Source organism: Hippocampus bargibanti, linkage group LG01 (assembly GCF_051943395.1).
Source record: "Hippocampus bargibanti isolate YZ-2025 linkage group LG01, ASM5194339v1, whole genome shotgun sequence".
Lineage (NCBI taxonomy): Eukaryota > Metazoa > Chordata > Actinopteri > Syngnathiformes > Syngnathidae > Hippocampus > Hippocampus bargibanti.
The window spans coordinates 20289307-20304132 of record NC_142734.1 but is presented as its reverse complement, the minus strand read 5'-3'; the positions used below and the strand labels follow the sequence as shown (position 1 = coordinate 20304132).

Genomic DNA, 14826 nt, shown 5'->3' with positions numbered 1-14826 from the left:
AAAAAAAAACTAAGAAGAAAACAGCAGAAGAAGAAAATATTAGTCGTAGAAGAAGAAGAAGGGAGAAAAAAATACTAGAAGACGAAGAAAAACGTTCCCAGCTGGAGCCGTGACCGCTCATACAAAGCTATCTAAACGTTTTGAGCGTGTCGTCACGTTTTGGTGCTTGTTTGAAAACACTCGGAAGACTGTGGTGTCCAGTAACTTGAAAATTTTCGTGTCACATACAAGAGCGCCTTGCACCACTTCAGCCTTCAAAATGAAGAAAAAGAGCTCAGAGAAAAAACGCCATGTGGTAGCGTGGCTCAACAATGCCGAATGGGATCAAGTGAGGGAATATCTTTACTCCAAGGATTCAACTTTACAGAGGAATGCTCTCCATAGAATTACAGCGTGGAAAGCAAGGTATGCTAACAGTACTCCTGTGGCAATTGACTGCACCGCGGACCTGGTGAGGTGTCAGGTGCTGGACCGGTCCGAAAAGCTGGACTCTCATGACCTGGTTCTGCTGTATGGAACGGCTTTGGTGAGGTTCACGAACTTGATCACCGAACGCCAGCAAGGAAAATTTGCCCGCTCGTTAAGGAGACTGGCCGGCCACTTGAACATCCCCGAATGGATCGTCAACCTAAGGCATGACGTCACTCATCATCAACTCCCGGCCTTGAAATTGTGCCGAAAGGGGTGCGAAGTGGTTCTGGAGTGGCTCCAGCAGGAATATTGGTCCAGACAGTTGGGAGGGGATTCTAATGCTGACTGGGATGCACTGTCTGATGGGGAGGATGAAGAAATTGGCATGCAACTGCAAGAGGACGATCTCATTTCAAGGCAAAAAGAAAGAGAGGCTTACAAGAATGCAAGGGATCTTCTGATCTCTTATGAAAAAGAGCAGTATGGTGCTTGTGGGGGGCTGCACGAAGAAAAAGAAAAGGGCACGTGGCCAGACCCTTTTGCCGATATGAGCGGGACACTTGGTGAGATTAAACATTTTTCTGTTGAATTTGGTGAGTTGCTGATTGAAGTTCTCTTAGAAGACGGCTTCCTAATTCCAACTGCCCAACAACTGTCATCCTTAGGCTGTGACAGCTCTGATGATTGGTTTTGTCTCTCAGAGCCCAAACTTCCTCCAACTTTCTTGCGTTTTTGGCTCCCCTTCCTGAAAACACTTAACTCGCCCTCCTTCATTCATCTCTTCCTGGAGAAACTCTTTGCTGAACTGAAGCTACTCTCCAGTGAGAATAGTAAACACAGGATGTACTACATTTCTGCATGGATCTCTGAAGTAATGCACTGTAACACTAACAAAAATGATTATAGCTTTGAAACAAAGGCACAGAAGAAAGCCAGACTGAAGGACAGGATTTTTGTCAACCACATGCAGCTGAGGTGGCAGCAGCTGTTGTCTGCCTGCCTGGAAGCTCCCTGTCCCAGTACGCCGTACTTGCTCAACCTTGTCTTGGAGGACATGGAGCATCCTCTCCCTCTGGAAACCCAGCAGAGGTTACTGCAACTCTGCTCCATCTACACTCGCCCAGAACATTCTGACACACACACAGAGCAGGAACAGTGGCCCATTTACACACTGGAGAGTTTGCAGGAGAAGATTCAGCAAACAAAACGTAACAGTCATTCGTTGCTGGTGGAACCACAGCAGAAGTGGATGGAAGAAAAGAACAAATGGTCAGATGCGGAAGTGCAAAAAGCAAAGTTGCTGCAAGGCTCCTCGTGGCAAGTCTGCATAGACAAAGTTTTATGGAAGAATTACCCTCTTGGAAAAGTCCCGGGCCAGTCAGATGAGCCTTCGTGCCTGATGATGGACAATTACTCAACTATGATCGTGTCTGACGAGCCGGTGGGGATGGAGAGCAGCACACCGCAGAATGTATTTGGACTTTCTCCTTCTCGAAGGGCAGCTGATGGTCTTCTGTGGAGCCACAGTGACCTTGGCAAACTTAAAATTGGATTGCAACTTTTTTGATTGTGATTGTAAAGTGATGAAATACATAAGCTTACTTTTAAAAGCACATCAGTTAGTGGAGCTCACCATTTGATATTCTTGCTTGGTTGATTTCATCAACACAATTACACGTTTAAAGGTGAAAGCAACACTTTAAATGTGTTACATCAAGCCAATAATCCTGAATGCAAAATGTTTATATATTTTTATGACAAAGCTTCAAAGTCATTGAAGCGTTTTGCTACAAACACTTTCTGTGGACTTTATTTTTACACACACGTTACCAACCAAGAAAAACATTTTCCTTAATTAAATGTCAATTTTTCACCATTGCATTGTAATAAGGTGGCATGTATTAAAAGTTGTGTTGTCATTGCATTCTGAGTCCATCCATGCATTTTTACAGCCAATGTTCCTCATTGGTGTCACAGGTGAGCTGAACTGGATTTGTACAAAGGGGGAAAATTGGGAGTGTTGACCAGTCAGTCTCAGTAACTAAAGACACATATTTTGAGGCTATGTGGAAGCAGGAACCTTACCACTTGTAAAAGTTTATTGTGATTGAAGCGGCACAACTGATTGTCGATTGATCAGCACGTCTGCGTGCCCTTTCATCGTTCCTTTTATATTTTTAGATAAGAATGTGTATTAATTATCTCGGTTTAGCACCGCAAACAAGTACTGGTCATCAGTGACGTGCGGTGAAGTTCATGGCTGGCGAGGCACTGACGTCATCGATGACGTCACCATCCGTCGACTTAGTATTTGAACGGTAAATGTGAAAATTCAGCGATTTTGAAAAAAATCCTAAAACCGGTGAAGTTAAATGGACAAGAACTTTAAAGTACAAATCACTAAATACATCTAACTGTTTAATTTATTTTTTCATTTGATATTTCCATGACAGGTGAGGCACTGCCTCACCTGCCTCCACTGACTGCACGTCACTGCTGGTCATTAACCCGCATGCGTCGTGATTAAGATGCGACTAAGACTTTCAATACACAATTGTGTGTGCTAACAAACCAGTACGGTATACGCTCTCTGATTCACACTAAAGGCAAAAGATTACAAACGTCACTAAATGCAGCACCGTGCAATCTTGTAGGTTGAGTTGGGAGGTGTTGTGGCACCGCCTTCCCCAACACGCCACACTTGGACAGTAGTGATGGGAATTCCGGCTCCTTTCAGAGAGCCGGTTCTTTTGGCTCGGCTCACTAAAAAGATCAGTCTCTATTGGCTCCCAAATGGCTCCTCAGTTTTTTGGTTGCTTACAGTGACTACCTAAAATTATGTGAAAAACGAATTACTCATGTAAAAAAATACACTATCAAATATTTTTATTTATATGGCCTATTTATATGTGCACAGAGAGCATCCACTAACTTTCACGTTCCCTGTGGTTACTCTGGTCTGATGATCAGCTGTCACTAATTTGCTTTTCATATAAGTAATGCTATAATACCAACTAGTAAAATTGATAATACAGGAATTGAATAATATCATTATAATATGATTGTGGCGGGCACGAGGACCAGACAGGTGCACAGGAGGGGGCGCGTTTATGTTACATATATTTCACTGCATTTTCTGTTTGAGTTAGATCCAGTTGGAATAAAGACGTACTCCAGTCGATCGTGAGTTCTCCTTCCTCAACTGCTACACTGGTGACCCCGACGTTGGAAATGTTCATGGCAGCAGACGAAGAGATATCTCCTACGGCCATGTCGCCATGACCGGCGCCTCAGCTCGCAGCTGCCGCCTACGCCGCGAAGCTGCCCGAGTTCTGGAATAGCGACTTGGCTTCGTGGTTCCAACATGTGGATGCGCTTTTCCACCTACGAGGCATCACGGCAGATGATCCGAAATATTATCTGGTCGTGGCGTCTCTCAACGAACAGACTACTCGTCGTGTGCTGCCTCGCTTGCATGCACCTCCACAGAGCGAGAAATACACGGCGCTCAAACACCTGCTGCACGGTTCACGCTATCGGCCTCTGAGAGAGCAGACGGGCTTCTTTCCCTTTCTGAACTCAGAGACGGAACAGCAGTGGATCTGATGGACAAAATGTTGTCGCTACTAGGTTCGGATGACGGCGGATTCCTGTTCCCCCAGGTATTCCTTCGCCAGCTACTGGCCTCAGTGCGCGCCGTGCCAGCTAACTAGATGTGCCTAGCCACCGGGGACTACCGAGGTTTGGCGGAAGAAGTGGATGGGGTGCTTCTAGCGACACGGCGGTTCGCCATGCAAAGCGTGATGGCCAAACCCCTCGGCGGAGCGGCATCGAACATCGACCCGACCGTAGTAGTGGTCACGCGGAAGCGACACGAGAAAGCCCTCTGTTTTTTCCACCAGCTCGACGCTGCGTATTCTCCTGTACCTACGAGGCTCCGGGAAACTCCAGCGCCGGTACCCAATAGCAGCCGTGGGCGCCGGCAACGAAAGCAAGCTGCTTTTTATCACCGACTCCTCGTCAGGTAGACGTTTTCTTGTGGACAGCGGGGCACAAGTAAGCCTTATCGTTTCCTCCTCAAGGGTTGCCGGTTCCCCTCCTACGTAGATCATAAACCCCTAACATTCGCCATGTCAAAGGTGACCGAACCGTGGTCGGCCCGGCAACAACGGCATTTAGCGGCTATTTCCGAATTCACAACAGACATTCGGCACATGGCCGGCAAATGTCACGTGCGATAGTATGTCCAGTCCAGCTCGGGGTGGATTTTTCAGAGATGGCCACCGCCCAATCTGAGCATCCGGACATCCACGAACTCAAGGCAGCATGCAAGGCCCTGAAGCTTGAGGTGGTGGCACTGTGTGAAGGGGGTCCCGCTCTCCTCTGCGATGTGTCTACGGGTGGCACTCGTCCCGTGGTTCCGCAGGAGTGGTGTTGGAGATTTTTTTATTCAATTCATTCCCTCTCACACCCTGGCGTCCGGGCGTCAGTCAAACTACTTGGGGCCAAGATTGTCTGGCCCGGGTTACGAAAGAACGTCAGGAAGTGGGCAGCTGCATGCATGGCATGTCGGCGCGCCAAAGTCCACAGGCACACCCGGGCAAACCTGGAAACTTTTCTGATTCCGGCCAGGAGATTTGACCACGTCCATGTGGATCTGTTCGGGCCCCTCCCTCCTTCGTAGGGTTGCACACATCTCCTCATTATGGTCGATTGGACCACTAGGTGGCCGGAAGCATTCCCCCTGTCCTCCACGACCTCGGCAGATAACGCCCGCTCATTTTATCCGATATCACTTCGGACAGAGGCCCCCAGTTTGTGTCCGAGCTCTGGTCAGCCATGGCGCAGTCCTTGGGTGTGCAGGTACACCGCACTATGGCCTACCACCCGCAGGTTAACGGGATGTGTGAACGTTTCCACCGGTCACTTAAAGTCGCGCTACGGGCCGCACTATAGGACGGTAACTGGCTCAACCGGCTTCCGTGAGTCCTGCTCGGGTTACGTTCGGCCCCAAAAGAACGCCGCTGCGGCAGAGTTAGTGTTGGTCAGTGACTCCGCGTTCCTGGTGAATTTCTGCCTGAAGCTGATCTCCAGTAACCTGCTCAAATGGCTCCAAAACAGTGCATGCGTCCCGCAGTACCTCCCCACTTCTCCTGCTAAGTTTTCAGAAATGTGTCTCTCATTGAACTCAAAACCATCCAACTGACATCTCCCCATTTTGAAATTTTCAATAAAGTGGCATGTAACTGACATGTAGGATGTCGTGGTTCGGGGTGTCCAGCAGTCAGTTGTTAGACAAACACTGTGGCTTTTTTGGACTGAACAGTGTGCTTCTGTTTCTCTACCCACTCCTGTTCTCCTCACTGCTGCGTGTGTCAGTGATTCTCCCGTCCCGCCTCTACCACGGATCTTGACCAATCACGTGCAGGTTTAACCGAAGACTGGGGGCGGAGAATAGAGGGGGGGGGGGAAGTTGGCTCCCATTTCCGGCTCCGTGTGGCTCCTTGTTAAGGGCCGGGAGTGTTCGTTCACTTCAGAGATCCGGCTTGTTCGCAAACGACACATCACTATTGGACAGACATACGAATTGTGTACAACAGAAGAAACAAACGCAAACTGATATTTATATCGCCCATCTATCTCACCCAGGATCCGTTCACGTTTGAGAAGAAAGGTAAGTCGGCCGTGAAAATGTTGCTATTTGAAACCGTTGCGTGACCCACGCGTTAAGCGCTCGGTCCTGTGAAACTAGCTTTAGCAAACAGGCTAACAAATGCTACGCAGTTGGACAAAGTACCCGCTTCAACAAGTCGTGGGATAGATAACTCGTTAAGTGGATCCTGTAACTACAAATAAACTACAGTCCAATCATGTATGAATAAACTTGGTGTTTTTATCGTGGGCTTTTCACTGTTGTATTCGGGCCCTTGCTAACATTAGCGAAATGTGCTTATCACGACAGAAGACGACAAAGTAACTTTATAATACGCGTATTAGTAATATCACGTCGTATAACAAGCAATATATAGTAAACAAATACACGTCCGTGTGATACGAGCGTTTAAATGACTTTTTGTGTTTGTCTGACTAGTTTGTGTTGGAGTTAAGAAGCAACGTATGTCAAACGTCAGGGCATTGAGTTCACTTTCATAACTTAGTGTAAATGACGGTCCTTCAAAGCCTGTTGTGCCTTTGTGATTTAACATTTTTCGCGTACGTACTGCTACTTTGATGTTGTAAGAAGTTCGCCTGCACGCCAGTTTTGCAATGCCACGAGCGTGCCAAGCAAACAGTTTTGCCAAACAGTTTTGATTGATATGGCGATTGTGAACTTTATGTTCAACAAAATACACACGAAGGGATGGAATATTAACTTATTCTTTTCCTTTGGGCTTTTCCCTTCAACAGTAATCTAAAATTGTAAATCCACCTGAAATTGTCACATTACTTCACATTGAAATGTTAAGGACTAGTCTTGTCTTTACAGGGTTACATTCTGCATTTGCACAACATCGTTCATCAACTGTCCAGTTTCCAACAAAATGATAACCAGGAGAAGAAGCAATTGCAACACTGTGCTGAAGCCCCTGGACGTTGAAGTGACCAGTGCCGAGAAAACAATAGAAGCTTACCCAAGTCTCCCGGAGGAATTTCAAATTGGTGCCTTCGACAGTATAGGAATGGAGTTGGATGACTTCTTCAGGGTCGAAGACCTAGAATGGACTCATGATAAAGAGAAAAGCTCACCAATATTTGACATTGAGTTTGGTGAGCTTTACAGCGACAATCATCAAGATTCCGGTGCTGAAGTCAGAACTGCCTCCTCCCCAGAGAGTGAGAGTGGGTCATCATCCATGAAAAGCAGAAATAAGCAGCGACAAGCAAGCCAAGTGATTAACAAAAATGCAATTGCTGCTAGGTTGAATCGTCTCAAAAAGAAAGAATATGTTCACACCCTTGAAAAGAAAGTGGACATGGTGTCCATGGAAAATAACACGCTCAAAAACAAAAACTCTCAACTGATCAAACGAGTGGAAGAATTGGAAGATGAGACCAGGTACCTGCGAGCTGTGCTGGCCAATGAGAGCATGTTAGCTCAGCTGTTGTCACGGCTGAGCGGTGTGAATGGCATGAAATTATCCTCCTCGCTTTTCCAGGGCGCAGACTCTTCTAACGAGCACGACTACTCATTGCCACGGAAACGTGTGAAAGTGGAGGAGAAAGAGACATCAGGTGGCGTGTGCCTCCACGTGGACAAGAACTATGTGTCAGTGGAGTTCTGCACTAAGTGTGCAGCGAGTGCGAGCTCATCACTTAAAATGTAGGGTCAAGTACTTAACTCTGATTTCATGTAATGAGACATGGCTGTATCTTCTGTCCATATTGATGGTGGACCAAGACTCTAAGAATTAATTAATTCTTTTTAGGGCCCCACTGATTGTGCATGTGTTTGTTAACATGATGGCTTGGTGATGCTCGTTACCGCTAAACCTTGTTGACAGTTTCTTCTAGGTAAAGGTTGCGCTTCCCGTGAGGGATGAATGGCTCTCTGAACACCTTAACCTGCTTGACTCCATGGTAAGGATCAGAGCGGAGAGATATTTTCAGTTCTGCTTCATTCATTCTGTGGTCAGAGCTAATAAAAAATGTTAAAGGTTTGTACAGTAATTCCAAGACTCGTAAATGTAACAGAACACAAAATGTATAAATTATGGTGAAGGTCCACAAAGAGCAATTGGCATTCTCATTCCGGAAACATTGAAGACTATTCAAATTGAAACTTTTTTTCCAATGGAGCTCATTGTGAACCAGCACCACGATACAAAAGAATCGTTTAATTCAGAGGCGCCTGTTTTTCTTTATTGCTGAAGTGGATTCTGCTGGTGGAGGTTGAAGAGACTGGACAAGCTGCTGCCACCATGGCCTGTTATTTTTTGATTTTTGTTTTTAAGGTAGTATCGGTAACAATGGTATATGTCATTCTCTTCGTCTATTTGCCACAAGAGTTGCAATTCTGGGCCTTTGCGAGCTCAATCAACTGCATGATCACATTTGAGAATTTGGTAAATGTAATATTACATCCTTAATCACCCGCTTTAGGCGATTCCATTGCCATCAGTTGTGATAAAATGTAAATGTGTACATACTGTAATTTGAAAATGTGCCCTCTGAGGTAATTGACCTCTGACAGAAGATGAACAAATAAATCACATTTTACCTGTTTCGGTTGTAAACGTTGACATTGGTTTTGTGTATGCTGTTGATATTAATGCATCTCTCTTTTTCTTTCTAAACAGCAAGCTCTCTCCCGATAAAGAACTTACTTTTCCTCAACATTTGGGTCAAGTCTGGTAAAGGTTGCGATAAAGATCTTACTTTTCCTCAACGTTTGGGTCAAGGCTGGTAAAGGTTGCAAGTGAATGGCATGCACCGAAAAAGCCCATAAATACGATCTTTTACATTTTGACTTTTCTTCAGTTGGAAATTGTTGAACAGTGTCATGTCCTGAAATATTTAGTACGGAAATCTGCATATGTAAAGTATTAATTTATGCAGAATTGAGATGGGTAACTTAGCACATCACCTTAATGGAGATATGTGTATAATTGAGTTGAGAAGATACAAAAATGATTTTTGCCATATCGACTAATCTCCAGTTGTGATTAATCGATGAATAGTATCATTCATGAAGTGCGGCCGATACTGTTCCAATGGTCATTGGAACAGCTTGCAATATTTGTTATCTACAAATTGATAAGTGGATGAAAATTATACTACATTCAACTCTTGATTAGTGTTGCAGCTTGGATGACCATTCCTGACATGTTGTGTGGATGGATCTACTTGAATTGAAAGTGATACTGTGGCCCTAACCTGCAAACGTTCAGTCCATTTTTAAATAGAACCAACAATTATACACTGCAGAGTTGCACTTCATGCAATATTATTTAACTGAATAGTAAAAGAAATACAATACTGTACTTTAAAACATTTCACTGTCATCAGTCTGTCAGATATATGACAGACACCTATGGACAGACTCGGAACCAGAAAGATTGTCCCCACTGCCGGCAGGAGACGCATTCATCAAATGACATACGTCTGAATTCTGCGACCCTCTGCCAAGCTATTGAGAGTATATGTAAATTAAGGTGATACATTAGTAAGGCCGGACCTTCTAGAATCTAAATGGAGCCGACAGTTCGCCTTGCCGTGTCTGTTTCACTCAGATTTACTGTGGTCATCTGCGCTTTGACTGTGGGCTTATTGTTTAGTTGGTCAGCAAAGCACGGCACTTTTAAACATGATAAATTGTTATTCTCCATCACAGTCCCAACACTTTTTAAACTGAAGCAAGTAATGAAATCAAATGGGAGAAATGTACAAGAGAAAACCATGAAAGAAACACTTGTATTGGGGTAGTTCAGATTTACCCAAATCAATGCCGTATGCACCTGAATGGGGGAAAAAACCTTGAAGATTAGAATTGACATTTTCTTAGCACTCAAAATGATGGATTATATGGTCCTATTTTTTTCCATTTCAGTAATGCTCATTCCGAATATGTCCTGTAACATTATGCCGAGTGCTGCTTTTGAGTTATAAACGCAATGCAACATAATGGTTTGCTTTTCAAAGCCAACATACATACCGTAGTATATATCGTTGCACAACTCTGCTGAGGTTATTGACATGCGTATAATTGCCATGGTTTTAACGCCTGTTGGGAGAGGCCTAGAAGATCAAACGCAGAGTTGAGTAGCAGCCAACGCCGATGATGTTGACAGTCTGATGTAGGCCAGCGCTTCTGACCAGAACCTGAGTTTATTATCTTGTCATCATTCACCCCGTGTTGAGGCAAATCAGCGGACTTGGCAACGGGACATTTAATAAAACCGACTAATTGAGTTTGGACCTTTGGAGAGCTGCTGATGATCATGACAGAGGACCCTGACCACTGTAGAAACTTCATTTGACAGAAAGCAACTAAGTTTTGTATGCCAGTAATTTTAGATTCACTTGTAACTTTACTGACAGGTGTACTTTAATTTTCTCCTTCACTACCCTTTCCTCTTCAAACCCGCGGAGAGGACATTTCAATTACAGTAAAGTCTCGTTATATCGATATTCAAGGGAGTCCGAAAAAATATCGATATAACCGGGACTATCGATATATCCGACCCTGTTTGCATGTAATTTTCTCCGTGCGTGCATAGAAATAGTATCGATATAACCGGGACTATCGATATATCCGATATCGATATAACGAGACTTTACTGTAGTATTAAATTACATGGATTACCCCCTTGGTGAAGAAATCTAAATGGAATCTACCATATTTTCCGGTGCGAAAAAAATAGATACATATGATCGAGTGAGACATTCTTTTGGCTACATTTTCCATGTGTCCGGCAGTTTTAAAGTGGCTCTTTAGAACGTAAAATCCACTTGCAGCAACTTTTCCGTCCTTTTTACACGGAACGCAGAGTGATAACTGAGGACCTTTTGTCGACGATCTAATCACTCCAGCGTATTCACTTTGGAGACTCCCATTCTTTTCTGTGGCGACCCCATCCAAGAGTTTTTCTCTTCTTACTTGGCGGTTCTCCCATGCTTCTACGTTGCTGGACTGCTGGACTTCAAATACGGAAACGGAAATACAAAATCAAACGAAAAGAATGTGCCGCACATGCGCATTCCATGCTTCATCGACAGACTCGATAACCGCAGATTTTTTTTTTTATCATAGAAAAGTTGTTATACGGCGTACACAATTCAAAATTATGAAACAATGTTTTAAAATACTACGGGGAAAACGTATGCTACATTTACCCCCTCCCCAAAGGAACCAGAAATATACTACACTACTGTTCAGCCGAAGAGGACACAAAAGAAAATTACAGTCGAGTAGAAGATCATCGAATAACACGAACAAGGTGTTGGCTGGCGGACTAGTTTTCACCCCCCCCCTCCTCAATTTAATTGAGTGTAGCCGTGGTTTGTCATCGAGTGGATTGCTTTTTCTATTATGGGACCAAAAAAAAAAAAAACCCCACCACAGGCTAGTGTTAAACCGAAGTGGACTCAAAAGAAAATAACAGTCGAGGGAAAACGTATGCTACATTTAGCCCCTCCCCAAAGGAACCAGAAATATACTACACTACTGTTCAGCCGAAGAGGACACAAAAGAAAATTACGGTCGAGTGGAAGATCATCGAAAAACACGAACGAGGTCTGCGTTTGTGTGACTTAGCTGTCCCAGTACCATTACGCTAAGTCGACCATGGCTACCATCCATTGACGATGACCATCACAAATGTAAATATAATGACTTTATTATAGTTTATTTAATTACAACCCAATATCACATTTATTATACATAAAATAAGGTATATTTTATGTAGTTTTAAGGCTTATTTAGTAGAAGTTTTTTTATGGGCACCTGTGAACGGATTCTTCTAATTTTTAATGGTTTATGGTTAAAAGAAGTCCAAAATGGCGCCCGAGTAGGCAGCCGTCAGCAAGTGCTCTCATGAGCCTTGCTTTTTTTGGTTGTTTTTGTCTTGTTTTGTGTTTTCTTTTGTCACTTTGACTTTGTGACTTTGTGCCATTCGACTGCCATCGCTGGACAGCAAAGGGCCCATTGTGCTTTTTTGCGCCTGTAATGGGCAGCATCTTCACAGCCCCTCTTTGTTCAGCGGAAAGGTCGGTGCTGTTGGACAGTATGCGGCTGAATGGATGCATGGCTTGAGCCCGTGATAAGAAGAAAGGAGCGTCAGCGCAGAGCGCCGATGCGTATGTGGAACTGTTGCGGCTTGGAATTGAAGCAGATTTATGTGAGACAATCTCTTTTCGTCAATGGATGCTATAGCTGCGTGTTTGCTTTCAACATTTAGCTTGTAGTCGACGTGCACGTTCCACCATGATGTACCTGATCCACTGGTGGAAAGACGCTTTGATCCTCTCTTCTTTCATCTAGAATGTCATCATCACAAAGAGGGTACAGCAAGTCCTGAAGAATGAATGACTCTGTGTCTTTGTCATATTGTACATACATGTTGTCATATTATTCGTTTAATTTTTTTTTTTCTTCTTTTGACTTCACGACGGTGCCGCGAGAGTGGCTGCCTTTCCAGCAGCTCATGTATTTTGTTTTTCTACTTTCATTCCTTTCATCACTGCTGCTGTGAAATGTAAATTTCTCCACTGTGAGACTAATAAAGGCAAATCCAATCCAATTATGGGAAAAAATGTTTAGCGGACCAACTTTTCACCTCACACACACTTTCTGGGGACCAATTAAGTTCGTAAGCTGTACTTGTTTTTATGCATTTAAGCAATTAAAACTCACTTTCAACTCGCTTGTCTGTTCCCATATACCTTTCAATAACACTTTGGATTAATAGTGTGTGGAGCTAATCGTAGGCCTTTGAGTATGAGAATGAAAATAACTGAGCTTTGCTATCGTTTCAGCGATTCTCACTTCCCTGATCCCTCACACCGTGGGTCAAGCGGGCAAAGAACAAGTACAGACTCGAATTGAAGCTCTCCTTTCATCTTCAAACTGCACAAAAACAAGAAAAGCAAAATTCTGAATGACCTCCCACTAAATGCCCCCTCGCTGCACATCTTTAAAACTCATTTTTATTTGGCTTTTGACTCCGCATGAAACTTGATTTACATTTTTTTGGGCTTTATGCCGTCTTGTTTTGGTAATTGTTAAATGAGAAGAACTTGTTTCACATCCAGCACTTTGTTTGGAGCATGGGTGTCGAAGAAGTCACGGCCTAGGGGCCAAATGTGGCCTCGGGGCCACATTTGGCAAATGATGCTTGCTGAAGTCCGAACCAAAATTTCAAATTGTTGAATGTAAACCATGATAAGTCATTGTTTTATACTTCAAATTTGAAAGCTAGTTATTCATTAATTTGTTGTGTGCTCCACATATAATATGTGGAGTGGATTTGATGTTTCTCTTTATTTGTAGAATGTCTGTGTAAGCTCTCAGTCGTACAGGAGTGGTCCATCGATGAGAAGGTTTCTTCAGCCGTCATCTGTACAAAAGTGAAGTTTCACTTTTATTTGTAGAATGGTAATCAAAAGTAGGTTCGTTGTCAAATCTCCCAGGGAAGATGTCTCGCAGAGCTTGATCGTGGCGTGGAGTCGAGCAAGTAGTACTGTGAAACTCCGTCCGATGCTGAGCAGGTCTCTGGGAGTTGCGTGTGTGTCTGAGTCTGAGATGATTCTCTTCTGCTGTCCCGCGACGGCTGCACTTTTATACCGTCCAAGCGTGGGAAACATGTCAGGCTGAGATTCACATCAAAGCCGCAGTGCGCACAATTCTCCAGATATAGCCCTCAAGGGGAAACCGTAACGGCAATGTGGCCTGCGGCAAAAAAACAGTTCGACACCCTTCATCATTTTGACTTTGACACCTCTGGTCTATCACAGGTGTCAAAGTCAAAATGATGTGGTGGGCCAAACCTGGCCCACCACATCATTTTATTCACCTGAGAAAGCAAAACAAACTTGGGAAATTCCATGATGCTTGCTAAAGTCTGAACCAAAATGTTAAATTGTCCAATGTAAACAACAATAACAGTCATTATTTTTTACTTCAAATTTGAAAACTTGTTATTAATTTGCTGTGTGCTCTATATGTAATATGACACATTCTAATGGCTTCCCCAAATTAATAGCGGCCCACGAGAGGAAACCATCACGACAATGCAGCCTGTTGCAAAAATGACTTGACCTTTTGACAGCCACCTCACATGCAGTGCAGTGGCAGCTCACCTGGAAGCCCTCGGTCCAGCTCAGCAATGAGATTCTTGAAATGTGTGTAGTGAAGCGCGTGAGCGCCGATGTAGTTGACAATTTCCATCACAGGCTTCATGACGTTGTCTAAATTCAATGATTTAGACGGCCATTGCTCCCTGTGGATGATTCAGTGGAAATTCTAAAATTCGGTGTCCCTCCGTGGCTCTCGCAGCAATGCAGTTTCAGTATGGGCAGATTTGCTTTCGCAAATGCAGCCATCATTGTTTCTTTCACATATATACCACAGGTTCTGTCTTTTAATGACACAATATCAAGGTGTTCTTTGATCATACAATCGTTTGTCACAGACCGTGCAAATATTGCCAACTGAGGCTTGTCTTGTATGTCACAACTTTCATCCAATGCGACACTAAAATACTCACATGCTTGAAGGTCAGAGTGCAGCTGTGATTCAATAGCCATACTAATGTCTGATATTCTGTGTTCAACAGTATAGCAGGACAGTTGGACATCTGCCACCATTCGTTTTAGTTTGTCATTTTCAGAAGACAAGATTTCAACAGCGTCACTGAGGCATTTCTTAACAAACTCCCCTTCATTGAATAGCTTTTTAGCCTGTGCAATGTTCCAAGC

At 43.9% G+C, this 14826-nt stretch overlaps 2 protein-coding genes across 4 annotated transcripts; both read left to right on the top strand.

The window, feature by feature from the left end:
* The first annotated feature begins 48 nt into the window (after window positions 1-48).
* Window positions 49-2329, top strand: las1l (LAS1 like ribosome biogenesis factor). Its single transcript, XM_088998517.1, has one exon. It carries the CDS (start codon window positions 260-262, stop codon window positions 1976-1978), a length of 1719 nt encoding a protein of 572 aa, XP_088854643.1. The 5' UTR covers window positions 49-259; the 3' UTR covers window positions 1979-2329.
* Window positions 2330-5910: 3581 nt separating this feature from the next.
* crebzf (CREB/ATF bZIP transcription factor) lies at window positions 5911-9736 on the top strand. Of its 3 annotated transcripts, XM_089003043.1 has the most exons (5): window positions 5911-6085; window positions 6899-7468; window positions 7569-7732; window positions 7914-7989; window positions 8283-8634. In XM_089003043.1, exons 2-3 carry the CDS (start codon window positions 6954-6956, stop codon window positions 7618-7620), a joined length of 567 nt encoding a protein of 188 aa, XP_088859169.1. In that variant the 5' UTR covers window positions 5911-6085; window positions 6899-6953; the 3' UTR covers window positions 7621-7732; window positions 7914-7989; window positions 8283-8634. The 3 variants fall into 3 exon arrangements, with proteins under 3 accessions (XP_088859169.1, XP_088859161.1, XP_088859153.1); XM_089003035.1 differs by having other exon boundaries at window positions 6899-7989; window positions 8283-9736; XM_089003027.1 differs by having other exon boundaries at window positions 6899-9736.
* The last annotated feature ends 5090 nt before the right edge of the window (window positions 9737-14826 follow it).

Bases quoted from the DNA above. Each gene is read 5' to 3' on its own strand.
- crebzf (XM_089003035.1), top strand. From the start codon at position 6,954: ATGATAACCAGGAGAAGAAGCAATTGCAACACTGTGCTGAAGCCCCTG.
- las1l (XM_088998517.1), top strand. From the start codon at position 260: ATGAAGAAAAAGAGCTCAGAGAAAAAACGCCATGTGGTAGCGTGGCTC.